The sequence below is a fragment of the Hordeum vulgare genome, chromosome 4H, assembly GCF_904849725.1.
Source record: "Hordeum vulgare subsp. vulgare chromosome 4H, MorexV3_pseudomolecules_assembly, whole genome shotgun sequence".
NCBI classification, from domain to species: domain Eukaryota; kingdom Viridiplantae; phylum Streptophyta; class Magnoliopsida; order Poales; family Poaceae; genus Hordeum; species Hordeum vulgare.
In genome coordinates, this window is record NC_058521.1 from 312,361,623 (window position 1) to 312,389,243 (window position 27,621).

The window sequence follows — 27,621 nt, forward strand, 5'->3', positions numbered from 1 at the left end:
AGATACAAGAGAGAAATGCCCACAAAAGTTAACTAAGTGTGAAGCTTTTGAGCGAGTGAGAGGACCTGGCGCGTTGATGTCATTGAGGATTTTGTCAAGTTCTACTTCATTTGCAATCCTCGGATGAGCTGGTTGAGGATTTTGTCTGGGCTGAGGAAGTGGTGTTGTTGCAATTTCCTCAGGAGCATCTTCTTGGTTTCTGTCAGCGATAGGGATTATTTCTTCTTCAATTTCCTCAGTGGGAACAATGTCTTCAGTAGGCTTAAGCTTTATCGCTTCCTCAGGGGACAGTTTATCTGGATCAGAAGGCAAGTGCTCTCTTTGCGAGCCATTAGTTTCATCGAACCGCACATCTACAGTCTCAACAACTTTGTTGTGATAGTTGTTGAAGACTTTGTAGGTGTGCGAGTCCTTTCCATAACCAAGCATAAAACCTTCATGTGCCTTAGGTGCAAATTTTGAGCTATGGTGAGGATCTCTAATCCAGCATTTTGCACCGAAGACTTTGAAATAACTTACATTGGGTTTCTTCTCAGTGAGGAGTTCATATGAGGTTTTCTTGAGGAATTTGTGAACATATACCCTGTTGATGATATGGCATGCAGTGTTGATTGCTTCAGGCCAGAAGCGACGAGGAGTCTGGTATTCTTCAAGCATAGTTCTTGCCATTTCAACCAGAGTCCTGTTCTTTCTTTCGACAACACCATTCTGCTGAGGAGTATAAGGAGCAGACAATTCGTGAGTAATACCAAGTTCATCAAGATAATCATCAAGACCAGTGTTTTTGAACTCGGTTCCATTATCACTCCTGATATGTTTGATCTTGATGCCGAAGTTCGTCGAGGCCCTTGAAGAGAATCGTTTGAAGATTTCCTGCACTTCAGTTTTATACACTATGATATGCACCCAAGTGTATCTGGAATAATCATCAACTATGAAAAGCCATATAGAGATGCTGCATTGGTTAGTGTTGCATAGTGAGTAGGTCCAAACAAATCCATATGAAGCAATTCGAATGGACGTGTAGTGGTCATGATGGTTTTGGAGGGATGCTTGGATCTGGTCATTTTCCCAGATTCACAAGCACCGCAGAGATGATTCTTGAGGAATTTGACTGATTCGATGCCAATGACATGCTTCTTCTTTGCAAGTGTGTGCAAATTCCTCATGCCTGCATGACCTAGTCTTCTGTGCCACAGCCATCCTTCTGAGGTTTTTGCTAGTAAGCAAGTGGCTGGTTGAGGACCTGTAGAGAAGTCAACAATGTACAAATCCCCTCTTCTTACACCTTCGAAGACTTTGGATCTATCAGATTCCATGATGACTACACATCTATATCTACCAAAGATAACAATCATATCAAGATCACAAAGCATCGAGACTGACATGAGGTTAAAACCAAGGGATTCAACAAGCATCACTTTGTCCATATGCCTATCCTTGGAAATAGCTACTTTGCCAAGTCCCAATACCTTGCTTTTACCTTTATCAGCATATGTGATTTGCTTCAGAGGTGATGGAGTTAGTGGCATATTCATCAGTAGGCTTTTATCACCAGTCATGTGATGTGTGCAGCCACTATCGAGAACCCACTCAGTGTTTTTGGGTTTGTCATCCTGCAGATGAATTAGTACAGCTTACCATCTCATATGCTTCAAGTTTGAAGAATATGATACTAATTTCATCAGTTTAGTAATTTCATCATAACAGAAATGTAAGGACGTGTGAAATATTTCTATTTCATCGATCATTAGCTTGCGTCCTATCAAGCATTTCCTCAGGTCTCCAGCAAATTCTTCAGATGTTGATTTTCATCTGGAGACCTGACCTGTAGAAGTGATTAGTTTGATTTCTTCACCACCCACATCTGAAGGGGTGGCAAAGCGTTCAACATCCTGCGAGCACCATATGAGAAAGGTTGCATTGAAGCTAATGCACTTCTCTTAACAGTAGGGGGGTTAAAGTACTCATATGAGTATTGAGAGAACTGGTTTGAGGATTTATGAACATAATGATTTGAAGAATAGCGCTCATAATCATATTCCTTGTAGTTTCCCTGCATGTTAGACGTATAAGCACGGGTATGAGCATCGTTTTGACCAGTTGAGGATTTTGATCCTCTTGAAGACTTTGGTCCTCCTGAGGAATTTGATCTGGGGTTCAGATTCTTCAGAGGTGATGTCATGAGGACATTCACTTGAAGATTTTCAAGACAACTTTTGGGAACCCAGATTTTCCTCAGAGGAGGGCCATTCCTGCAGTTAGTTCCAACATATCGAGCAAATACTTCACCAGATTGATCTTTGAACATTTTATAGTTGGAATCAAATGACTCATCCGAGGAATAGGATAATTCACATGAGAAGCCAGTTAGATTAGATGGATCAAAAGGAGGCCCAGTAGCAGCAACCCATGAGGTTTTGGGATACTGCTCAGGTTTCCAATAAGATCCATCAGCATTCAATTTCCTCTCAAAGGCAATTCCTTCTTTCCTCGGGTTCCTGTTCAGGATCTGCTTTTTGAGCACATCACAAAGGATTTGATGTCCTTTGAGGCTTTTGTACATGCCTGTCACGTACAATTCCTTCAACCCTGCATTTTCATCAGTGACATTTGTGTTTTCCTCAAGTGAGGAAATTGACACAACAGGTGCAGTTGAAGAATCTGTAGCAGTGGTAGCATTTGAAGATTCTGGTGAAGAATTAGCAGTTTCACGATCAATGCATTTAAGACATGGAGAAATAAATTCAACTTGACTAGCGCTGATCTGTTGAGCTAGTAATGAATCATTTTCCATACGAAGATCATCATAAGACATCCTCAGCTTCTCAAGATCAAGCTTCCTTTGAAGAAATTCGTAGGAAAGCTTCTCATGATCAGTGAGGAGTGTATCATAACGATCCTGAAGAATATCAAATCTAGACTGAAGATTTTTCATGTCATCAGCGAGGATTTGATTAAGATTCATTTCTTCATTCAACAGATCATCACTTTTGTCTAGCAGTTTTTTGAAGCTTTTCCAGAGCAGTTTGTTGTTTAGTGGCAATGATGGCAAGTTTACCGTAACTGGGTTTTTTGTAATCATCATGTTCACAGTCACTTGAATCAGAGGAGGAGGCATTATGTGATACCTTTGAACCTTTTTCCATGAGGCAATAGGTTGGAGCGAAGTCATCAGCATAGTCATCAGTATGGATGGTGCACTCATTTTCTTCAAGATTGAAGATTGACTTGCTGACGAAATTGGTTGCTAGTGCAAGACTAGCCTGTCCGGATTCTGAATCTTCTCCAGAGCCTTCTTCATCATCACATTCTTCTGATTCTGCCTCGGAATCCATTTCCTTGCCAATAAGTGCCCGAGCCTTTCTGAAGCTAGTCTTCTTGTGTGAAGAGGACTTTGATGATGAGGATTTTGAAGATTTCTTCTTTTTCTTTGAGTCATCAGAACTGTCATCCTTGTATTTCTTTTTCTTTGATTCCTTTCCCCAGCGAGGACAATCAGCAATGTAATGGCCTGATTTCTTGCACTTGTGACAGGTCCGTTTCTTGTAGTCCTCAGATGCAGATTCTGATTTCCTCATGTCTCTTCTTGATGATTTACCGAACTGTCCTCGTCGTGTAAATCTCTGGAATTTCCTCACAAGCATTGCAAGCTCCTGTCCAAATTCTTCAGGGTCACAACTGCTGTCATCCGTTTCTTCTTCAGATGAGGAAATTGCTCTAGCCTTCAGTGCTCGTGGTCTGGAATAGCTTGGTCCATATAGATCTCTCTTTTCTTCTTGCTGGAATTCATGAGTATTTAGCCTTTCAAGAATATCAGCTGGATCTAGCATCTTGTAATCTGGTCTTTCTTGAATCATCAGAACTAGAGTGTCAAATGAGGAATCCAAGGATCTCAGCAGTTTCTTCACAACTTCGTGATCAGTGATGTCTCGAGCTCCCAGTGCTTGCAGTTCATTGGATATATCAGTGAGGCGATCAAAGGTGTCTTGGCAGCATTCATTGTCATGTCTCTTGAAGCGATTGAAGAGATTGCGAAGAATATCAACACGAGAGTCACGCTGGGTTGATACTCCTTCATTTACCTTGCACAATCTCTCCCAGATCAGTGTTGCAGATCCCAAAGCACTTACTCTTCCAAACTGACCTGGGCTCAAATAGCCACAGATGATGTTCTTCGCTTGAGAATCGAGTTGCTTAAATCTCTTCACATCAGCTGCAGTGACACTGGCAGAAACGAGGGGAACGCCATTTTCCACAATATACCAGAGATCATTGTCAATTGCTTGCAGATGCAGTTGCATTTTGTTCTTCCAGAAAGGAAAGTTCTTCCCTTCGTAGGTGGGACATGGTGCAGTCACCTTGAACATGCCTGCAGTCGACATAACTAAAACTCCAGGTGGTTAAACCAAAATCACACAGAACAAGGGAGTACCTTGCTCTGATACCAATTGAAAGTGCGTTATATCGACTAGAGGGGGGTGAATAGGAGATTTTTAGAATTTCATCACTGAGGAAATTCCTTTTGAGGAAATTCCTCACTGATGACTAACTTATAGCGGAAACAGTTAAGGATCAGTTGTGCAATCGTTCACAACAGCATTATTCCAGAGTGAAGATTATGAAAACAGATTGCACAGCAAGCAGGCACGTAGAATACAGATGATGATTAACTCAAGTGAAGAATTTGGGGTTGAGGAAATTCAGAGAAAGTCTTCAGCAAATTCTTCAAACAGTTACAGTGAAAGTCATCAACACATAATACAGAGAATGTAAAGAGTTGGGGAATTAGAACCCGATTCTTGGTGAAGACTGTTGTTGATGACCCAGTTCCAACTGCTGTGACAGTTGTACATCTGGTTTGGAGCGGCTTGGTATTGAAACCAAAGGACAACCAGTCCCGGAACACACAGTCCCTACCGTACTCTCCTTGAGCTAAGGACACACAGTCCTCGCCCAACACTCGTGGTAAGTCTTCAGGGCAGACTTCCAAACCCTCACAAACTCGGTCACCCGGCGATCCACAATTGACTGTTGGATTGCTCTAGACCATGACGCCTAACCGTCTGGAGGATGCACAGTGCTCAAAGGTAAAAGGCTTCAGTCCCACACAGGAACAACTTCTTCAGTGATGCTCAATCACTAGGTTTGGTTTGTGGTTTCGGTGGGTGGTGTATTTCCTCACTGATGATTTACTCTAGAAAGCTCTGAGGAATTGGGTTGCTCTTATGACAAGTGTCAGTTTCTAATGGAGCAGCCGACCAGCTAGTGGTTGTGGGGGGCGGCTATTTATAGCCTGGGAGCATCCCGACATGATTTGACATTAATGCCCTTAAATAATATGACCGTTGGTGTGGATAAGACCAATGATGTGGCGTGGCTTATCAAAACGGTCGGGACCCTCAACTGTGAGAGTCCTCATGTCACTCATATTCCTCACTTGAGACTTTTGGTAGGATTTGGCTTGGGTTGAGCATCATGAGGAAATCCATTCTATAGTGTTACTTTGACCCCCTTTAACAGTACGGTGTTCCTATTCATCAAATGCGAAGAAAGTAAAACAGAAAACGAAAATCTTCACGCTTCAATTTCTTCAGAATGATTTTCTTCAGGAACCACCGATCTTCTCAATATCAATATCTTCATGAGGAATATCAATTTCATCGCAAATTCTTCGCGATTCATTTCTTCAGCTTCAGACCAATTTCTTCAACTGAAGACTTATATTTTTAGGGGTCGATATTCTTCAAATATCTCAAACTCCTCAATGACTTATAGATCCTGTGTACACTCATAAACACATTAGATACTTAACCTATAAGTCTTCAAACCACCAAAATCACTAAGGGGCACTAGATGCACTTACATTTCTGTTTTATTTTCTTCACACTTGAGTAATAGGAATACCGTACTGTTAAAGGGGGTCAATGTAACACATTGAAATGAATTTCCTCATGATGCTCAACCCAAGTCTAATCCTACCAAAAGCCTCAAGTGAGGAATATGAGAGACATGAGGACTCTCACAGTTGAGGGTCCCGACCGTTACCGATAGTCGCGCCACATCATTGGTCTTATCCACACCAACGGTCATATTATTTAAAGGCATTAATGTCAAATCATGTCGGGATGCTCCCAGGCTATAAACAGCCGCCCCCACAACCATTAGCTGGTTGGCTGCTCCGTTAGAAACTGACACTTGTCATAAGAGCAACCCAAATTCCTCAGAGTCTTCGAGAGTAATTCATCAGTGAGGAAATACCACAAACACCAAACCACAAACCGAAAACCAAGTGATTGAGCATCACTGAAGAAGTTGTTCCCGTGTGGGACTGAAGCCTTTTATCTCTGAGGACTGTGCATCCTCTAGACGGTTAGGCGTCATGGTCTAGAGCAATCCAGCAGTCAATTGTGGATCGCCAGGTGACCAAGTTTGTGAGGGTTTGGAAGTCTGCCCTGAAGACTTACCACGTGTGTTGGGCGAGGACCGTGTGTTCTTAGCCCAAGGAGAATATGGTAGGGACTGTGTGTCCTGGGACTGTGTGTCCTTTAGTTTCAATACCAAGCCGCTCCAAACCAGATGTACAACTGTCACAACAGTTGGAACTGGGTCATCAACCACTGTTTTCACTGTGAAACAAGTTCTATTTCTTCAACTCTTTATATTCTTCAGATTGTGTGTTGATGATTTTCACTATCACTGTTTTGAAGAATTTGCTGAAGACTTTCTCTGAAATACCTCAACCCCAAATTCTTCACGCGAGTTAATCCTCATCTGTTTTCTCCGTGCCTGCATACTGTGCAAACTATTTTTCATATTCTTCATCCTAAAAAACTGCTGTAGTGATACTTTGCACTCCTGATCCTTTGCTGTTTCCGCTGCAAGTTAGTCATCAGTGAGAAATTTCCTCAAAAGGAATTTCCTCATTGATGAAATTGTAAAAATCTCCTATTCACCCCCTCTAGTCGATACAACGCACTTTCACCATTGCCTCTCCGATGATGCGTGAGTAGTTCACCACAGACCTTCGGGTCCATAGCTAGTAGCTAGATGGCTTCTTCTCTCGCTTGGATCTTCAATACAAAGTTCTCCATGATCTTCATGAAGATCTATCCGATGTAATCTTCTTTTGCGGTGTGTTTGTCGAGATCCGATGAATTGTGGATTTATGATCAGATTATCTATGAATATTATTTTCGTCTCCTCTGATCTCTTATATGCATGATTTCGTATCCTTATAGTTCTCTTCGAGTTGTGGGTTTCGTTTGGCCAACTTGATGTATAATTCTTGCATTGGGAGAAGTGCTTGGTTTTGGGTTCATACCGTGCGGTGTCCTCACCTAGTGATAGAAGGGGTAGCGAGACACGCATTGTGTTGTTGCCATCAAGGGTAAATAGATGGGTTTATATCATATTGCATGAATTTATCCCTCTACATCATGTCATCTTGCTTAAAGCGTTACTCTGTTTGTTATGAACTCAATACACTAGATGCATGTTGGATAACGGTCGATGTATGGAGTAATAGTAGTAGATGCAGACAGTATCGGTCTACTTGTCTCGGACGTGATGCATATATGTATGATCATTGACTTAGATATCATCATGAATTTACGCGATTCTATCAATTGCTCGACAGTAATTTGTTCACCCACCGTAATACTTGCTATCATGACAGAAGCCTCTAGTGAACACTATGGTCCCCGGGTCTATTTCACATCATATTTTCAGATCTACACTTTTACTTTGTTGCACTTTCCACCTTCAGTTCTCACCTTGCAAATAGTCGTGAAGGGATTGACAATCTCTTTATAGCGTTGGGTGCAAGTTTGTTTATTTTTGCACAGGTACATTGGTGCCTCATCTTGATACTCCTACTGGATCGATACCTTGGTTCTCAAACTGAGGAAAATACTTATCAATACTGTGCTGCATCACCCTTTCCTCTTCAAGGGAAAAACCAACGCAAGCTCAAGAGGTAGCAGCGTCCTTGTCCAAGGAGGACAGACTGGCATGGCATCCCTGTCAACAACACCTATGCGCTCCCCATTCTCCGTCACCGGCCACGAAGAACCGGTCAAGCTTGTCCTTCACCATCCACGGCGTGATGGCCACGGAGAGCTCCTCCTCCGCCTCCGTCATTGTCGTCACCGTCGCAGGCTTGATCTTGGACCCTCCCCCTGGCTCCCCTCCCCCCGCCATATATCCCCATGTTGCTGCTGGTAGTGGATAATGAGTCGAGGTGCGTCCTCAAGGAAGAGGAAGCCACACGCGGAAGGCCGACACGCGAAGGCGAGGGCCTAGCGACGAGCACTCCTGCGACGGCAAGGACGAAAGCAAGGGAGCAGGAGGGGAAGCAACGGTAGGAGAGCACGAAAAGATGCCGGATGGCCGCCGGGTTCGCCGGAGTGGGCCGGAATCGGCTGGCGGCTGCTCCCCTTCTCCAGATCGAGGCCACACTCCTGACCTCTCCTTCTCCAGATCGAGGCCATGATCCCCTTTTCCAGATCGAGGCCATGATCCCCTTTTTCAGACCGAGGCCACACTCCTGGCCTCTCCTTCTCCAGATCGAGGCCATGCTCCTGGCGCCCTTAGGAAGAGAGGAGGAGGAGGTGAGGCAGGGCCTCTCCTTCTCCAGATCGAGGCCATGATCCCCTTCTCCAGATCAAGGCCACACTCCTGGCCTCTCCTCCTCCAGATCGAGGCCATGCTCCTGGCGCCCTTAGGAAGAGAGGAAGAGGAGGTGAGGCAGGGAGGTGGAGCAACTCTTCTCTGGCGGCTGCGAGGCGGGGAGGCGGAGATGCTAGCGGCGGCGACGAAAGGGAGAGAAGGGGAGCGTGGCGGCGGACGAGGGATGGGGGGAGGAGGGAGGGGGTGGGTGCTGTGGATTAGGGGGCTGACTTTTACACGCCTACGCATGAAATGACGAAAATGCGGGGCACGGAATTTGCACACGGTGGCAAGCACTACTCTAACATCTTTTATAAGAGAAATTTCGTTTTTTTAGGCGCGGCGTGCGACTCAGCCCAATCTTCGACCAGCGCACAGGCGCAAATGTTTCGCTTTGGCTTTTGTTTCCTTCGGACGGGCCACGAAGCGGTTCCATTGACTCTCCATCGAAACCCAGTTCTGGGTGGGACGGAAGGGTTATAGTGGGGAGCCGACGAGACGGCAGCGGAGGGGGATCGCCGGAGACGGGATGGACGTGCCGTGGCTGCTGGTGGCGCACGGGGCGGTGACGGCGCTGGTGGTTGTGTCGTTTCTCTGCGGGCAGTGGCCCATCTTCGAGGGCACCTTCGTTCAGAGCATCAACCACTTCCTCACCTCCGGCGCTTACCGCCACTTTCTGTGCGCGCTCCACGCCTCCTCCCGTTTCCTCATGTCGCCTCTCCGCTTCTCTTGCTCTTACTTAGCGAGGAATTGTTTGCGCAGGCGGCTCGTGCAGGCGGCGTGCGGTACCGGAGCCAGGGATCTCGTGCTCGGCGTCGAGCAGTACTGCTGCGACCGCCCTAACCCTATCCTGCAGGTGCATGTGGTGCTCAGTATCTATGTGTGTTGTAACGGGTGCTGATATCATGGAAAGTTAGGGTGTTTGATTTTGACGCTATATGATTCCAGATTGTTGCTTGGGATTGGCCGATAGGAGATTGCTCACTGATGCTGAGTTGAATCAACCAAGGTAGAGAGTTTATTGAATCAGAATGTGGTCGGTTGAACAGAAAACGAGTTTTTCCGGGGTTTTGGGGCTGTTGATGATGAATGAATGAATGGATGAGTGTTGAGTTATTTGGTGGTTGGTTGTCTACAGACAGTTGTGAGATATGCTGTGTTGTGTAAATCTATTGTATTTTCTGCACAAATTGGACGTGCATCTAAATGTTGCCAATTGAGAAGGGACAAGGGAGTATTGAGTTGTGTGGCTTACTTCTACATGTATGGTGTAGTATTTCCATTGGAGAGCTGGTTTTGAGGTGGACTAAAAGTAATTGAAGAATGTCACAAGGACATACTTGATTGGGAGCTGGTTTGATGCATCTAACCTACATGTGAATTGGTGCCTGGTTGATGGGAAGCGTCACATGTAATGGTTGGTCCATTTTCAGTGAATGGGGGGTGCTTTGGTATTGTAGTTGCATGAGCATGTAAATTATGGGGAAGTGGGTAAGAGTGAGGGGAGAAAACAAGTGGAACTAGACAAAGATGAACTGAGTGCTGGGTCACATGGAATGGACAAAACTCGTGATTTAGTAGCTGAGCTGACTTCAGATCTTTGCACTGATTCAGTAGTGAATTATTAGAGTTACTACTATGAAATTATGATACATGCATATAATGCACTTTTCCTAACGGTGCCTTCTACAGTTCTGTCTGTGTTTAATAACGCAATGTTTGTTTTTAACTGTGGAAGCATACCTGCAAAAATAAATCACTCCTTGGCATGGAAAATAATTAAATCACTGGTCAAATATGGATGATACTATTATTTCGGAAGTTCTAAACTGTTTCAAAGTGTTAGATGTCCCATTTTTTCTGTTTATTTTCGTTTTTCGAACATTATCCTGCCCTATTCCGATACTCTCTCATGCTCTTTATCTCTGCAACTGATTTACACCCATTCTTTTGTGTACTCTGGTTCCTCTGTTTACATGATTTGTAGTCTTATAGCAGCATAACCATTAGGTTTATCAGAAAATTGCTTACTTATGCAACATCCTTTTTGTGATTTTTCTTTTCTTAACTGCAGGTTTTTTATGTTGCCATAATTGGTGGAACATATTTTATAATAGTGCAGTCATCTTTCAAGTACATTCCTGGGTATTACGTGAGTGTATTGCACAGGTATCTCCTTAACATTTACCAATTTGCAAGACAGTCATTCCTTTGTCCATTTTTGGCAGTCAGAGATCTTGCTCTTGCAGGTACCTGAGCATTGTGGTTGTTTCTATTGGTGCTATACTCTTTGTCCTCACTAGCTTTTCTGATCCTGGGACTGTTACTTCTGAGAATGTGTCTCATTATGTATCTGCCTATCCTTTTGACAACATTATTTATGTAGAGAAAGAATGTTCAACATGCAAGATTACCAGGTATGCAATTTTTCTAGTGATTAGTCATGCCATGGCTAAATAATTTTAGGTGTTGCCGTGCTTTTACTTTTTTGAATGATTGAAGAGAATAATTTTATCACGATAGTTTAGAAGTCTAACTGAATAAAGGTAAACCACACCTGATTATTGTAAAAAAAACACCTGATTATTGTAAAAAAAACACCTGATTATTTTGGGGCTTTTCTCGAGAGGCAATTATCTCACCAAGTAGAAATCAGAATTACTCTATATGTTGGCTATCGTACTTGCATGAAATTTTAAAATTCTATTACGTTCCGTCGGTCACGGATTTGATAATGTTGAAGCATGTTGTTGTGCGGTCAAGGTTTTGGAGCAGACAAATTGTATCCTAGAATTTAAGTTAACAGGGCTCTTCTGTACTTGGATTCAGTGGAAGCTGTAGATATATTTGATGGTACGCTGGTAACTGTTCAAGCATACTTTGTAATTTCGTAGACTAATTAACTACGATTGATCCATCATAAGTGCAACCGATAAACTATTAACTATTATTTTGAAGTTTTTATGATGTTATAATCATGCGCTTGTGCTACAATTGCATTATAAATATGTGTTGTTCTCTTTGTTTAGTCTTCATACCAATCTGCTTTATTTGACATCCTAAGAATGGTTCATTGATATGCAGACCAGCTAGGGCAAAGCATTGCAGAATATGTGATAGATGTGTAGCTCGATTTGATCACCACTGTGGATGGATGGTAGTTTTATTTGCTGCTTGATGCCTTATGTGTTTCTTTTGGCTTGTTTATATTCTGAAATTTGTGTGTTGATACAGAATAATTGCATTGGGGAGAAGAATACTCGCTATTTTGTGGCATTTTTAGTTTGGTGAGTTTTCTCTTCCCTTTTTCCATGTTTGATAGTCCCAACTCCCAAGGATCCATGACTCCATTCAGTTTTCATAGACAAACCCCATTGTACGATTCAATTTTCTTTTTGTTTCTTAGCGTCATCCTTATTAATACATGCCAGGCTCCTAATTTCTCATCCTGTTGGCACCCAATAGTATCTCTCAGTTACGAGCACCAACCATGGAGACATTAATAAATGTGACAAGTCCACTAGGTATTTCAAAGTAGATATATGTAGCTGGCAAATTATGGGGAGCTAAAAGATCAAAGCGGAAAACATCATTGTTGAAGATGTGACTTACCTTCTAAATTATTTGTAGATAATTTACCAAGTACTATCCAAGTGCAGTTGTTTAAATATTGTATGTGTGATTATGCCCTCCGTTGCAAAATATAAGGTGTAAACATGCGCATGTTTGACCAAGTTTGTAGGAAAAAAATGTCAATATCTACATACCAATTTTGTATCATTAGATCCATCAGGAAAAGTATTTTATATTTTATTTATTTTGTACTAGCAAAATAGCCCGTGCGTTGCAACGGGAGAAAAAAATACCACATGCTTTTAATCTTTTTATAATTATTTTGATTTATTAAAATAATAAGCTAACTAACTAATGTAGTTAGTCCTATCCTATTTTGTTGAAAAATCAACCCGTCCATTGTTAATTCCACCATAATGAGAAATTGAAGCGCGGGCTGAATAACAAAAATTACAGGGGCTTTTTTATAAAAATGGCGTGGTGGGTTTTCCGACGGAAGCAATAGCCGCTTTATTATTAGGTATAGATTGTAGATGTTGATATTTTATTCTATAGTCTTGGTCAAACGTACACAAGTTTGACTTGCACGAAAATCGATACACCTTATATTCTGTATTTCTAGTCGTCTACAGTTTTGGACAGCTGGTGCTGTAGTTCATTTTAATTTGTGTTACAGTCTGTTTAGGAAGATTGATCTGCTACTTGATTTTAAAACCTATACCAATGCTGGCAATTTAACGTATTAGATCAATCTGTTCAAAGCAGATCCGTGCTCTTTTCTTGCAACTTTACATTATTTACCTTATTCCTTCTTCATAACAGGCATTTTCTTTTATGTCTGTATGGAGCAATTATACTTGGCTTCATTGTTGCTGGTGAATTAAAAGACAAGAAAGTTGTCTACATACTGACAGGTTATTATTCTGTCCGTTTTAAGAGCTCACACTCTTGTCTAACAGGAATATCTTCACATCTACATTTAACCCTAACCATATGTGGAGGAGTGTTTTATCCTTTTATTCCATTGTGGCATGACATAATAAATCTTGTCTAATAGAACTATAGGTGACATTTATTACCATCTTGCTGATTTTTTGTGTTCTTGTATTTGGATATGAATGTGATAGGAATAGGATCCCTACCAGACCTAGATTGCATGTTGTATGGGTGGAAGGGTGGTTGGCGTGGTGATGGGCGTGGCTGCCGGTGGCGAGGCCCGTTGTCACGCGCGCGCGAGAGAGAATAGGGCGGCTAGGGTTAGGGCACCGGCTCCGGCTAGGAGCCGATCAAATAGATTGATTCTGCTTAACCTTAACCGGTGTCTCTTACATGAGTATATATAATCTCTCTAGGCTAGGAAATATAATAAATTGGGCTAAGCCCCTAATACTATAAGATAACCGGGCCAACTTGCTTTAACTGGGCCTTCTCCGGTTATAATGCAAACCGGTCATAACATCTCTCCCCGCCTGCGCAAACAACTCTTCCTCGAGCTGGAAGTCGGGAAAATGCTTGCGGAACTCCTCAACGGTCTCCCACGTAGCGTCCTCCTAGGGAAGGCCGTGCCACTGGATCAAGAGGCGCCACACACCACGACTTTGCTGGACCTTTAACACCTTAGCTGGATCTGGAAGTAGACGGCCGTCGGAGGTCGGAGGAAGATCCGGTCCAGTCGCCGGTGGCTCCCCATGGAACGGCTTCAACAAGCCCACATGAAAGACATCGTGGATGCGGGCACCAGGTGGCAGCTGAAGGCTGTAGGCGATGCTGCCGATGCGTTCCAACACCTGAAAAGGTCCAATATAGCAAGGACCTAGCTTGCGCTTGGCGTGAGGGTCAAGGGACTGCATAGTACGGTGGAGAAGCCGCATCCACACCCAGTCGCCCTCCGCAAACTCGGCCTCGCGGTGGTGACCGTCAATTTTTCTTGGACATCTACTGGGCCCGCAGACGATGCTGCCGCACCTCGGCAAGGATGACATCGCGGTCATGAAGAAGGGCTCCCGCCGCCTCAGCTCGTGGCCGATCACGTGTAATGCAGCGTAAGTACATAGCAATCACCTTGTTGACGACCTCTGATTGGCCGTCGGTCTAGGGATGAAAAGCTGTGCTCAAGCGCAACTTGACGCCGGCCAGCCGAAAAAGATCTCGCCAAACATGGCCGGTGAACACCGGGTCACGGTCGCTGACGATCGAAGAAGGAAACCCGTGGAGGCGGACGATGCCGTCGAAGAAGGCCCGCGCGACGGAGGTGGCGGTGTAGGGATGGTCGAGCGCAATAAAGTGCGCATACTTGGAAAAACGGCCCACCACCGTGAGGATGATGGACTTGCCGCCCACCTTGGGAAGGCCCTCGATAAAATCCATGGAGATGTCGGCCCACACCTGTGAGGGCACCTCAAGGGGCTGTAGCAGGCCGGCCAGCTGCAATGTCTCTGTCTTGTTGCGCTGGCATGTTACGCAAGGCCGCATCCAGTCTCGCACCAACGAACGATCCCCCGAAAGATAGAAATCGGCGCGGAGTCGATGGAGCGTCTTCTGCACCCCCTCGTGCCCCGCTGAGTGAGCCAACAGAATAGCCTGATGACGGAGATCGTCGTGATTGAGGCGCCGTCCGTGGAGAAGTAACCCGTCATCCAGTCGCCATGGTGCCGGCAAATCGCCCTCCTTGAGCCGCTGCCGAAGAAGTTGAGCATCGGCGGCCGTCGCAGTGGCTCGGCGAATGTTGTCGATGAAGACGAACGAGGGCCCAGAGCGGATGCAGAGGACAGTGCCCTCGGTATCTGTGGCGCCCTCTTCGTGGTCGGCATCATGGCAGGACAAGGCGTCCGCCACGATGTTGAGGTGGCCAGGCCGGTACTCAATCGTGAAGTCGTAACCGAAGAGCTTGCTGATCCACTGGTGCTGCGGAATGGTGGAGAGGCGCTGATACAGCAAAAATGTAAGGCTGTAGTGGTCTGTGCGAATCAGGAAGTGTCGTCCCAGAGATACGGCCGCCAGTGTCGCACAACCTGTACCAAACCAATGAGCTCCCGCTCGTAGGCCGCGAGCTTGTGGTGACGAGCGGCGAATGGTCGGCTGAAGAAGGCGAGTGGTCCCGCGCCCTGGTGGAGTACAACGCCGAAGCCCATTCCCGAAGCATCGCAGTCAACCATGAATTGTTGCTCAAAATCCGGCATCTGGAGGACCGGTCCTGTGGTAAGAGCCTCCTTAAGTGACTGGAAAGCGGCAGCTGCCTCATCATCCAAGGAGAAGGCGTCGCGGCGAAACAGCTGGGTGAGCGGCGCGGCGAGAAGGCCGAACTGCCGGATGAACTTCCTGCAATAGCCGGCTAGACCCAAGAATCCACGGAGGGCCCGCGGCGAGTGCGGCGTCGGCCAAGACGCGACAATCGTGATCTTGTCGGCATCCATGGCAACTCCCTTAGCCGAAATGACGTGGCCGAGATAAGCGACGGATGTCGTGCCAAACGAACACTTCGGGCGCTTGAGGTGCAGTTGATGCGCCCGAAGCTCGTTGAAGATAATGGCGACGTGCTGCAAGTGCTCCGCCCAAGAGGAGCTGTAGATGAGAGTATCATCGAAGAAAACAAGCACAAACCGCCGTAAGTAGGGCTGGAGGCCGTCGTTCATCAAGGCCTGGAATGTCGCCGGTGCATTGAAAAAGCTGAAAGGCATCACCAAAAACTCAAAGTGGCCGTGATGGGTGCGAAAGGCCGTCTTCGCGATGTCGTCCGGGTGCATCCGAACCCGGTGATAGCCAGAACGCAAGTCGAGGTTAGTGAAGAAGCGTGCCCCATGAAGCTCGTCCAGGAGCTCCTCCACTACTGGTATGGGAAATTTGTCCTTCGACGTCTTGGCGTTGAGAGCACGGTAGTCGATGCAGAAACACCACGAGTCGTCGGGATTGCGAACAAGGAGCACCGGTGTCGAGAACGGCGAAGTAGAAATTCGGATGACGCCCAAGGCGAGCATGAGTGTGCACTGTCGTTCCAGCTCGTCCTTCTGTAGCTGTGGGTAGCGATATGGCCGTACGACGACGGGTGCTGTACCCGGGAGGAGGTGAATGCGATGGTCGCAGACCTGGGCGGGCGGAAGACCCTGGGGCTCATCGAAAATGTCGCTGTGCTGCTGCAGGAGATGAGCCAACAGGGGCGGCTCTGGGTCGGCGACGGCGGCCGACAACTATGGCTGGGGAGCTGCTGGGGCAGCGCCACCCTCGCCCTTCCACTGCACTTCGCAGCCCTGATGCCAGAAAGTCATGGTCAGGGCGTCGAAGTCCCAAAGGATGGGACCTAGGGTCTGCAAGAAGTCGACGCCGAGGATGAAGTTGAAGCAGCCCAAGTTGATGCCCACGCATGTGATGGCGAAGTGTTCGTCGCCGATGACGATGGGAACATGCTGCGCAATCCCGTAGCAGTGAAGGCGATCATCGTTAGCCACGGTAACCCTGAGTTGCTCTCCGCCCCTCGGCTGGAGTGCCAGATGACGCATGGTAGCCTCGGTCAGGAAGTTGTGTGTAGAGCCCGTGTCCAGGAGAGCTAGGAGGCGCTCCTGATTGACCGTCATCGGTAGCAGCATAGTTTTTCCGCTAGTATACCACGAGGGCGGTGGCTGAAGCAGGGGCGGCCCCCTCGGCAAGCTCGGGGGTAGCCGTGTCCTCCTCGACGTAGTCATCCGCCTCCAAGTAGAAGAGGCGCGGGCACACGTGGCCCGACACGTAGGACTCGTCGTAGTTGAAGCAAGAGACCTTGACGGCGACGCTCGAGTTGCTCGGCCGGGGTGAGCCGACGAAATGGTCGAGTTGCAGCCGTGTCGGGGGACCCTGCCGCTGCCTGGGCCGGTCGGCTGGGCGCAGACACGGCCGCCCGAGGGGGTGGGCGAGGGGCCCGGGCCGGGAACGCCTGCTGCATGCCACTGCACCATGCACCACGCTCGAACGCACGGGCGTAGTACATGGCCGTCTGGAGGTCCTGCAATCCTCGCATCTCGACGTCCACGCGGATGTGGTCGGGTAGGCCATCGACAAAGAGTTCGGCCCGTTGGAGAGCCGAGACGCAGGGGGCGTGGCAGGCCAACGCCTGGAAGCGCTCGGCAAAATCCTGCACCGAGGAGAGGAACGGAAGGCGTCCGAGTTTCACGAGCCGGCTTCCGCGGACGGGTGGCCCGAACCGTAGGAGGCACAGGTCGCGGAAGCGTTCCCATGGCGGCATCCCGCCCTCGTCCTGTTTGAGGGCGTAGCACCACGTCTGAGCAGCACCCCGGAGGTGGTACGAGGCGATCCAGGTGCGGTCAGACGTGAGCGTGCGTTGCCCCCTGAAGAATTGGTCGCACTGGTTGAGCCAATTCAGGGGTCCCCGGATCCGTCGTAGGTGGCGAACTCCAGCTTGGAGAAACGCAACGGGGGATGGCCGTAGCCCACGGCCATCGGCGTCTCATCGGCGTGGAGCAGCGCAGATGATGGGGCCGGGAAGGCGGGCTGCAGTGTTCCGCCGTGGAACAGGGGCCCGTCCATGCCGGCGTAGGGGCCCGCAGTCCCGGAGGGGCCGGCGAGCGGCCCGACTGAGTGCGCCGCGGCCGGTGGCAGAAGAGAGGGCTGATCCGGGCCGGTCGTGTAGACCGGCTCGGCAAGCCAAGCAGGCAGTGGTGACGGCGACGAGGGGAACCGCACCTCCTGGATGGGCGCGCCCGGAGTTGGCTGCTGCCCGCTTTGCGTTGAGGTCGTCCCCTGGTGCCGCGCTGCCGATAGGGACGGAGGTGGCGCCACGTTGGGGAAGAAGGCAGTGGCCGGCTGCGGCGGCGCGTAGGTGAAAAGGACGTGGATGTCGCCTAGAGGGGGGGGGTTGAATAGGCGCTTTAAAATAGTTAAGGTTTAGGCTTGAACAAATGCGGAATAAAACTAACGTTTAATATGTCAAGCACAAAACCTACAAACAACTAGGCTCACCTATGTGCACCAGCAACTTATGCTAAGCAAGATAAACAACTAAGTGATAGCAAGATATATTACAATAAACAATATGTCTATCACAAAGTAAAGTGCATAAGTAAAGGGTTCGGGTAAGAGATAACCGAGGCACGGGGAGACGATGATGTATCCCGAAGTTCACACCCTTGCGGATGCTAATCTCCGTTAGAGCGGTGTGGAGGCACAATGCTCCCCAAGATGCCACTAAGGCCACCGTAATCTCCTCACGCCCTCGCACAATGCAAGATGCCGTGATTCCACTAAGGGACCCTTGAGGGCGGTCACCGAACCCGTACAAATGGCAACCCTTGGGGGCGGTCACCGAACCCGTACACGTGGCAACCCTTGGGGGCGGTTACCGGTACCCGTACAAATTGCTCGGGGCAATCTCCACAACCTAATTGGAGACCCCGACGCTTCCCGGAGCTTCACACCACAATGATTGAGCTCCGAGACACCACCAAGCTTCTAGGACGCCAAAGCATCCACGAAGAACAATATCAAGGGTACTAAGTACCAAAGGTAGTAAGCTTCTCAACTTCTCACTTCCACGTATCACCGTGGAGAACTCAAGCCGATGCAACTAATGCAATGACAAGAACACACGAAGTGGTCAAGTCCCTCACACTCAAATCCCTCCACAACAACAAAAGCTATGGAGAAATATGAGAGGAAGAACAAGGAGCTCACAAAGAACTCCAAGATCAAGATCCAAGGGGTTCCCCTCACATAGAGGAGAAAGTGATTGGTGGAGATGTGGATCTAGATCTCCTCTCTCTTTTCCCTCAAGAACAAGCAAGAATCATTGGAGGGATTGAGAGTAATCAAGCTCTAAGAATGTCAACAATGGAGGTAGAACAAGAGCTCAACTGATAGATAAGACCAAGGGGGAAGAAGACCCCCTTTATATAGTGGGGGAAGGAATCAGACCGTTACCCCCACTTCCTGCCCGAGCTCCAGCGGTACTACCGCTGGCTGCAGCGGTACTACCGCTGGCACTCCAGCGGTACTACCGCCAGCTAGCGGTACTACTGCTGGCTGCAGCGGTACTACCGCTGGCCCCTGGTAGTGCAACGGCACTACCACCGCCAAGAAAGTCTTCGCAAAAAGGTCCGTCCACGAACAACCGCTAGGCAGGCGGTACTAAGCTCCTGGAGCGGTACTACCGCTGACCAGGGGTGGTACTACCGCCAACTCTAGCGGTACTACCGCTAGGTCCAGCGGTACTACCGCTCGCCACTGAAACAGCCATAACTTTCGCATACGAGCTCCGAATCGAGCAAACCCAAGCTTGTTGGATTCAGGACGACAAGGGCTATCCAAACAGCGACTGGAAATCTTAAGACCATGTGGTTATGAATATGCCAAAGATATAGAGATGTGAGTCCTCTATGAATGAAGAACCGGCAAAAACTCCAACATCGAAAACATCATAGTAGATGCATATGGACTCCGTTTTCGATGAACTCGAGCTTGTCACGAAGATGACCATAAGCTCTAAAACTCACAAAGAGAAACACCAAACAAGAACCAAGAAGTATGATGCAAGGATGCAAATGGTTTGAGCTCTCAACGAATGATACGATCAAGCTACTCACTTGAGAGCCCCCTTGATAGTACAGCAATCTATCCTAAACAGAAAACCTATCAAGGGAAAACCTATACCTTGCACCTCGTCCTCTTGAGCTAGATGATGATGATCTTGGCTTCCTCAAGATGGACCACCTTTCTTGATTGTGTTGGCTTGATGAAGACTAGTTGATTGCTCCCCCATACTCACTATGGGTGAGCCACTCTTCAGCATATCTTCACAAGTCCATTGCCACCACAATGGACGGCAAGCTTCAAGCATGATATCTTCGTGCTGATCCACTTGAACTTGCACATCGCAATCTTGATGACGATCACAACTTGACGTCATACTTCATGGGTTGTATGAGATCTTCCCTTTGACGCAAGCCCATGGAAACACACCTAACCCCCACATAGAACTCTCACGAAGACCATGGGTTAGTACACAAACACGTAATGGACAATGCTTACCATACCATGGGATCACTTGATCCCTCCCGGTACATCTTGTACGCTTTGTGTGTTGATCATCTTGATTTACTCTTTGTCTGAGATCTTGATCAACCATGTGTCTCTATGACCATTCTTTGGATGATACCTTGAGTACCATCTTGGTCATCATATAAACTCCTTGAACCCAACAGATGGACTTCAAGAAGTGCCTATGGACAAATCCTATAAATGTAACTTAAGGCAACCATTAGTCCATAGGAATTGTCATCAGTTACCAAAACCACATATGGAGATATATGCTCTAACAGTAGGGCCCTGCGAGTAGCAAGCGGATGCCCGGGTGAGGACGAAGCCGTCCGAGATCGGTGGAGGCCAGGCGGGCGCGGGAAGCGGCCCGGTCAAGGCCGGCGCGGCGGCCGAGGTGGCCAGCGGCGTGGTGGTGGTGGGCGGCGGAAGGCTGGGAGTGGGCGAAGGTGCAGACATGGTCGATCCCGAGCTAGCTGATACCAAGTTGATAGGAATAGGATCCCTACCAGACCTAGATCGCAGGTTATATGGGTGGAAGGGTGGTTGGCGTGGCGATGGGCTCGGCTGCCGGCGGCGAGGCACCGTTGTTGAGAGAGAGAGAGAGAGAGAGAATAGGGCGGCTAGGGTTAGGGCACCGGCTCCTGCTAGGAGCCGATCAAATAGATTGATTTTGCTTAACCTTAAACGGTGTCTCTTACATGAGTATATATAATCTCTCTAGGCTAGGAAATATAATAAACTGGGCTAAGCCCCTAATACTATAAGATAACTGAGCAGCTTGCTTTAACTGGGCCTTCTCCGGTTATAATGCAAACCGGTCATAACAGAATGATTCAATACACTTTAAGGAGAAGTTACCTAAATCATGTGACATAAATTATGGAACAGCTCATTTCATTTAAGCATTATACTCCCTCGTTTACTTCTGCATATTAGCTGTGTCTCAAGTCAAACTTTGTTAACTTTGACCAAGTTTATGCAAAAAGTTAATTGACATCTGCAATACCAAATCGACATCGTTAGAATCATCATTGAACATATTTTCAAATCATATATTCTTTTTATTGTGGAAGTTTATATTGTGTTTTACATACTTGGTCGAACATTATAAAGTTTGAATTAGGTCAAAACTAATATGCAGAGTAAATAAAAACGGAGCCAGTATATGTCTTCTTTCATAGGTTGATATTTTCTGTTTTCTAATTGAGTTATCATTTGAATTTGACAGTTTATTACGGCATTGATAATTCATTCTCTGGCCTGTTTCCCCATGTTGCACAGGTATGATAGAGGAAGGAATAAAAAATTTCAAGTCCATCAGCACTCTGGCACCATATTCAGTATCTAACCTAACTTATGGTCACTTTTGCAGTGGTTGCTTGCTGTCCATAACACACAGATACTTTTGGCTGTATTTTTGGGTATAATAGCATTGCTTCTTGGGGGTTTTTGTGCGTATCATGTACATCTTTGCTTATCCAACACGACTACAAACGAGGTAACGCCTTGCCACACGCTTCATTGAAAATTGTCAAAATTTCCATCATTTAATGTTTTGTCCTTTACTGAGTATATGATTTGTCTAGTAAAGCGATCACCTGAGTTGATCAGTGTACCATGTACTAATTAGTTTTTGCGAAGTGATTCTTTTTGTAGATAGGAGTGAAAAGTGAGATTTTCTTTTGATGAATCATGTCAACAATGTTGATTTTACTATGCCTCTTTCCAATTAGAGGCATAGTGATAAGACTGTCGAGTAACGGAACCAGTAACCCTAATGAGGATGAAACAAGTTTGAAGCATGTTACTAATACAAAAATGTCTTTCTTCTTCCAACTCATCTTGTGAAAATTAATACAGACATTCAAATGGCAAGATTACGTTTTCTGGATGAAAAAGGAGAACGCGGCGAAAGCTAGCACATACACACTGAAGGCGAGCATCAACGCAGGCAGCAGCGAAGCTCAGAAATCACCACCAAGCAAATGGAAGACGTTCTTCTCAAGGTCTGGAACAAGGGCGAAGGAGCCGGTCGTGAAGAATAACATATATGACGTTGGCTGGATCAGGAACCTGTGTGAGGTGATGGTACCTTTATCAGAGCGGAGGTCGTTCTCTTCCAAGAAGTCGGAATGAAGTGAAATGCTGTTGCAACTGTTGTAACGGGAACATTTCCCCACCCCCCCTCAGACAGTGACATGGTGTTAAGAGTTGATCGGAGCCAAAGCAATTAACTGTAGATGACAATCTGTGCAAGTGTTTTTGCTTGTATCATTCCTGAAGCGATGAATAGTTTTGACATTTTGAATACTTTATTATCTGGGCACTAGTCCGTTATCCAAAAGGCAATCAATAGTTTTGACATTTTGAATGTTGGGTCGTGTTGACCTCTCTGATTCGTGAGATATTTATGTAGGAAAAATCTAATTAACAGCGCTGCATCTCGGCATCACCGTGCCGCGGCTGCGCAAGCGTGCATTGTGTTCTTTTCCCATGCATGCATTCATCTCTAAATGATTGAAATTCAAAAAACTTTTATCTCTTAAACCATTAATTCGATCGGTTATCTGTTTTCGCCGTTGACTTTGTTTTAACGAAATCTTCAAAACTAGATCCCATGTCGACATGTTTTGACAACTTTTTTTTACTTGTACTTACCACATTTGTTGCACCTACTTGTCATATTAGTAAGTACTTACTTCTGTGATAAAAAATAATTTAATCGTCTTATTTTTTGGAAATTGCATATAAATATGACATCTCGACATAATGGAACTAGCAAACACAAACAACTTTTTATAGGCGACTACGTGCGAAAATATGACAATTCAACATATTTAAAACCGATGACCACATGAATTTTTTTTGATCATCGTTTGTAAATATGATAACTCGGCGTAGTGAACACTAACAAGCACACAAAATAGTTTTCTGGTAAAGTTGTATGTAAATACGACAAGTTAGCATATTTAAATTGGCAAACGCAACCTATTACATGCTTTTTTATATCATGCATAATAAAAACTGCTATAAAGCTTTATACGAAACAACATTAAAAAATGGCAATTAAGTTATTTTTCCCAGACAAGTAAGTGGTTAATAATATGGTAAGTGGGGTAAAAAATGTGGCAAGTATGAACCGAAAAGAATAATTGTCAGAACATGTCGACATGGGATCTAGTTTCGAAGAACTCCTCGCGAGAAAGTCAATGGTGAAAACGGATCATCGATTGAATTAACAGTTTTGTAGATATAACTTTTTGAATTTTAAACATCAAAGGGAATCGACCCAGCCGATTATTTAAGAAGCCGCCGCATGGGAGAGCCCTTATGCGGCGCAGCTCGCTAGTCAAACCCATTTATGTATTGCATATGTATGCCTTATTGTATCCCGTATTAGTTCTTATATTCATGACTTTTCTTTTCTTTTTTCTTTTTTTTAGAAAAGGAGGATGACCCTCGGCCTCTGCCTCTGCATCTGGGAGATGCATGCGGTCATTTTATTAATTATTCTTGAGGACCTTACAAAGCAGTACAACAATATGCCTAAATCCACCATCTTGGCAACATCTGCCGCTACTCCTAACCATATGATGAAGGGGTGCAAGCTGGACCAAATATCCAGACCTCTCACCTAAGCCTAACATCTAAAGCCGGAGACCCTGACCGAGTCACATACCGGGTCCGGGATACAAACCGGTCCGACGCACTCACATGTGTCGTCGCCGCCATCTTCCACCGGTCCATCTTCAGATCAGATTGAGGTACCAGCCTTGGCAGGTGCCTCCGCCATCGACGCCATCATGACGCCAAACGACGACCTCCACCTACGCGAGTCCATCTCCAAGCAGGACGGAGATCCATGCTAGGATAGGGTCGCACCACCGCCGTCGCCCACCATCCACAAGCGCCACCCAGCCCCAAGGTTCCAAAGCGGCGCCTTCAAGAAGGGAACGGCGCCGTGAGCGCCGCCGCCGCCTAAAAAAAGTTAAGGCTTTCGCCCGGAAGACCTAGGGGAAGGGGAAGTGAGGGGATCAATCCATACCGACGCCTCCAACGAGGGGAACGGCGCCCTCAGGCGTCGCCGTCGACGCGGCCGACCATGGCTGACCAGGGATTTCGCCCGAACTAGATCCCCACCACTAGCAGCACCTCCTGTACAAAACCGGCAATCCAAGGAAGCACGGCCCGACCAGGCTGGCCTGCACGCCGAACAGGGAAGGAGGGGAGGCGCTAGATCGCGTGCACCGGCCACTGCAAAAGCCGTCGCCGGACGCCAGCGACCACCGGATCCCGCCGCCTGCGCGGCCGAGACGCCGGATCCACCTCCCGCACGGCTGCTAGCCTGCCGTGCCTCGCCAATGGAGCCGCCGCTCCAGATCCGGGACTCCGCATGCAGAGGCAGGGCAGCCTAGCGCCGCCACCATCCTTGACGCCCCGGGCTTGCCCGACGGCTGCCTCAGGCGGCGGCGAGGAAGGGAGGGGGAGGGGGAGGCGGCTAGGGTTGGAAGGGAGGGAGGGAGGGAGGGAGGAAGGGAGACGTGCGTGAGAGTCAGGAAGGGAGCTTCATGACTAGTTGTATGTATTTGTTATGATGTCCACCTTGTTGTAATACATGACGCTGCATGTATGGTATAAAGTCATATGGTGGGTCGACCAACATGCAAGATAGGATTGCAAAGTTTTCGCTGGCACAAGGACATCATGTTGGGCATTACACCACGTGAGTGGCATGTTGCTGCAACGCATAGTGGACATCATCATGGTAGAGGTTCTCGCTACTGGACCCTTCCCTCTTCGGAGTTGTGATCGTCTCATCTTGGGGATGTGGGGCCGGAGAGTTGATGGCGGTCGACCAGGAGCGCTAGTTCTGCCAACATTCGAGAAGAGGAGTTGATGCCGGTCAACCAGGAGCGCTAGTTCTGCCAACATTCGAGAAGAGTGATTAGATCGAGCACCTTGGATTACACAACGACATGAAGAATTATGGCATAAGACTTGTGCCATGGGGTTGGTCCTGTTGCGACCGGAGTACAAGTGGTGGTTTGGCAAGTTGCCTGGCTTTGCCTCTGAATAAAAGGGAGAGTATCCTTTCATGGATTTGCCCTCGTAGAAGTTGCCTCGGTTGGTGTCGTCCTCTCCTACTTCCTCCGTCTCGGTGCATTAGGCATCTTACGAAAATCAAATAATCCCAAAACACTAAGGCACATTAGAGTAGTACTAGTTGCATGCATATTAATTATACCACATCTATTAATTGAAGGACCAATGCATGCAATTTATGCGGCACACTTTTTGGATTTCAAGAGGTATTCTAATTAATAGCACGTTTTCAGTTGAAAAAGAAATGGTGTGATTGGCTTCCTCTGCAATTTAATTTTCTTCACCTACCCAATCTATGCGTGCCTAGGTTGCAGTGCACCTCCTAAAATGCCTAATGCACCGAGACGGAGGGAGTAACATTCACATCAGATGCACCCGTGCCTGTAGAGGCGGGACGCCGCGACTGAGAACCACGTGTATGACCTGAGGAAGTGTCACCTTAGGTCGCGTTTGGAATGTAGTTTTTATGTCACCCCTGTAATATTTTACATTTGTATTATACTCATCTCCAATCAAATACACTGGTATTTTCAATCGGGCTGTAAAATGAAGGTAAACAAGCACAACCGCCGAGAGGAGCCGTGCACTAGGAGGAGGAAGATGCCGGTGACGCAAAGGCACAACACCAGCAGCACCGTCGGGCCATGTCCGTCACGCCGTCCTTGTGGAAGTCGCTCTGCCGTGCCGTCGCCGACTACCTCTCCCCGCGCGCGCCGCACTCCCACGGCCCCACCGCCGTCGCCAGATCAATCGCCGCCGCTGGGTCCGCCACTGCTGAGGCCTCCCGCACCCTCCGGGTCATCCCCTCCCGATGCGCCGCTCGATCCAGGTTTCGAGCGAGAGGGAGGTGAGGAAAACGATGGACAAAGGTCTCTAGCGAATACGGGTTTGTTACGGGTGTAAATAGGAAAATCGATGTAAAATTTACAGTCCAAAAACGATATTCCAAGCATCAACGTAAGGTCCATCCGTTTTTATTTTACAAGGGTATATTTCACTAGTGTATTGCCTCTCAAAACGACGAACCAAGCAGGCCCTTATCCTTGATCAAACGCTTGAAGCGCGTACAAATCCCTGCCCGAGGTGGGTTCGCCGGCGACACATCAAATATATAGAACTATTCTTCTTGTCAGTTCTTGTTGGTTTCAATAAAGGTTCTGTCTAGATATCTGGAACATGGGATCTTGCTGATAGATATGCTGCCACACTCATGCATCTCGTGGTTGTTGTGTCAGCGACTCTTGCTTGACAAGGGGGGCCGTTTGGTGGGGCCAAGTCCAAAGAATAGAACCTATGCTATATAAGGATAAGGAAGGGCCACGTGATGGTTGGCTTGGATCACGACGACGGCTTCGGCCGAGGCTCTCTCTCACTAGGATAGCTCTTGTTCATTGTCTTCCTCCTCTGACCCCCTTCTTCCTGGTATTCCTCTATAATTCGTGGCTGTAATCGATGAATCAAGAGGGATAGTAGTTTGATCCTCACAATTGGCATCAGAACCATTCGATCCTCCTCTAATTCCACAAAAAATCCACCAAATTTTGTCTCTCCACCACCGTTTGCAACCTGCTTGTCAAAATGACAACTCACAAGTTCATCTGCCCCGGGGGCGTGTTGTACACTCGGATCACTAACGTCCACCACCCACTGACAGTCGAGATGCTTCGCATATTGTTTCGTCAATCCGAAGATGGGGACGTGATTTGTGCATTCGACCAAGTGGTTGACGGGATGTATGGTGTGGAGGCCTACGTCCAGTTCGGATCTCGATGGAAGGCAACTCATGCCCGAGAAACTTTGGATGGCCAGGCAATCTACAAGGGGAGCTGCGTCCTCGCCGCCGACCTTGTCTGTCGGATTTCGGGCTCCGCAAAACCCTAAAGATTCAAACTCAGGGGCGTTTACAAAGATCTCTCCCGGACTAACCTCGCTTAGCTCGCTACTCGATGGACAGCACAAGGAACTCACTCGATGGTGAGGAAGACACATAACACGACAGTTTACCCAGGTTCGGGCCGCTGAGAAGCGTAATACCCTACTCCTGCTTTGGTGGATTGCCTCTCTTGGAGGTGAGTGGATGAACTAGTACAATGTTCTTGAGGGCCTCTGGAGGCTTGGTGGCTTTGTGCGGAGCTAGTGGGTGAACTAATGAATCGAGATCCCCTTTCTACGGAGCAACCTATCTCTATATATAGTGGCGGCCCGGGTCCTCTTCCCTTATCGTTTCGGGGGGAAGGGATCCCACAGTGGCCAATT

The 27,621-nt window shown here is 47.2% G+C and overlaps 1 protein-coding gene across 1 annotated transcript; it reads left to right on the forward strand.

Annotated features, from left to right (window-relative positions):
- The first annotated feature begins 9,049 nt into the window (after window positions 1-9,049).
- On the forward strand, window positions 9,050-22,633 carry LOC123448547 (probable protein S-acyltransferase 17). The gene is made up of 10 exons (XM_045125491.1): window positions 9,050-9,348; window positions 9,433-9,526; window positions 10,745-10,839; window positions 10,920-11,087; window positions 11,755-11,827; window positions 11,905-11,957; window positions 13,066-13,157; window positions 21,491-21,543; window positions 21,635-21,760; window positions 22,123-22,633. Exons 1-10 carry the CDS (start codon window positions 9,200-9,202, stop codon window positions 22,396-22,398), a joined length of 1,179 nt encoding a protein of 392 aa, XP_044981426.1. The 5' UTR covers window positions 9,050-9,199; the 3' UTR covers window positions 22,399-22,633.
- Window positions 22,634-27,621: the final 4,988 nt, after the last annotated feature.

What these genes read in the sequence shown, in the direction of transcription:
- LOC123448547 (XM_045125491.1), top strand. Translation starts at nt 9,200, where the DNA reads ATGGACGTGCCGTGGCTGCTGGTGGCGCACGGGGCGGTGACGGCGCTG. An exon ending in GGCGCTTACCGCCACTTTCT is followed by an intron (nt 9,349 to 9,432) that starts GTGCGCGCTCCA and finishes TTGTTTGCGCAG; the next exon opens with GCGGCTCGTGCAGGCGGCGT. An exon ending in TTTGTGGCATTTTTAGTTTG is followed by an intron (nt 11,958 to 13,065) that starts GTGAGTTTTCTC and finishes TCTTCATAACAG; the next exon opens with GCATTTTCTTTTATGTCTGT.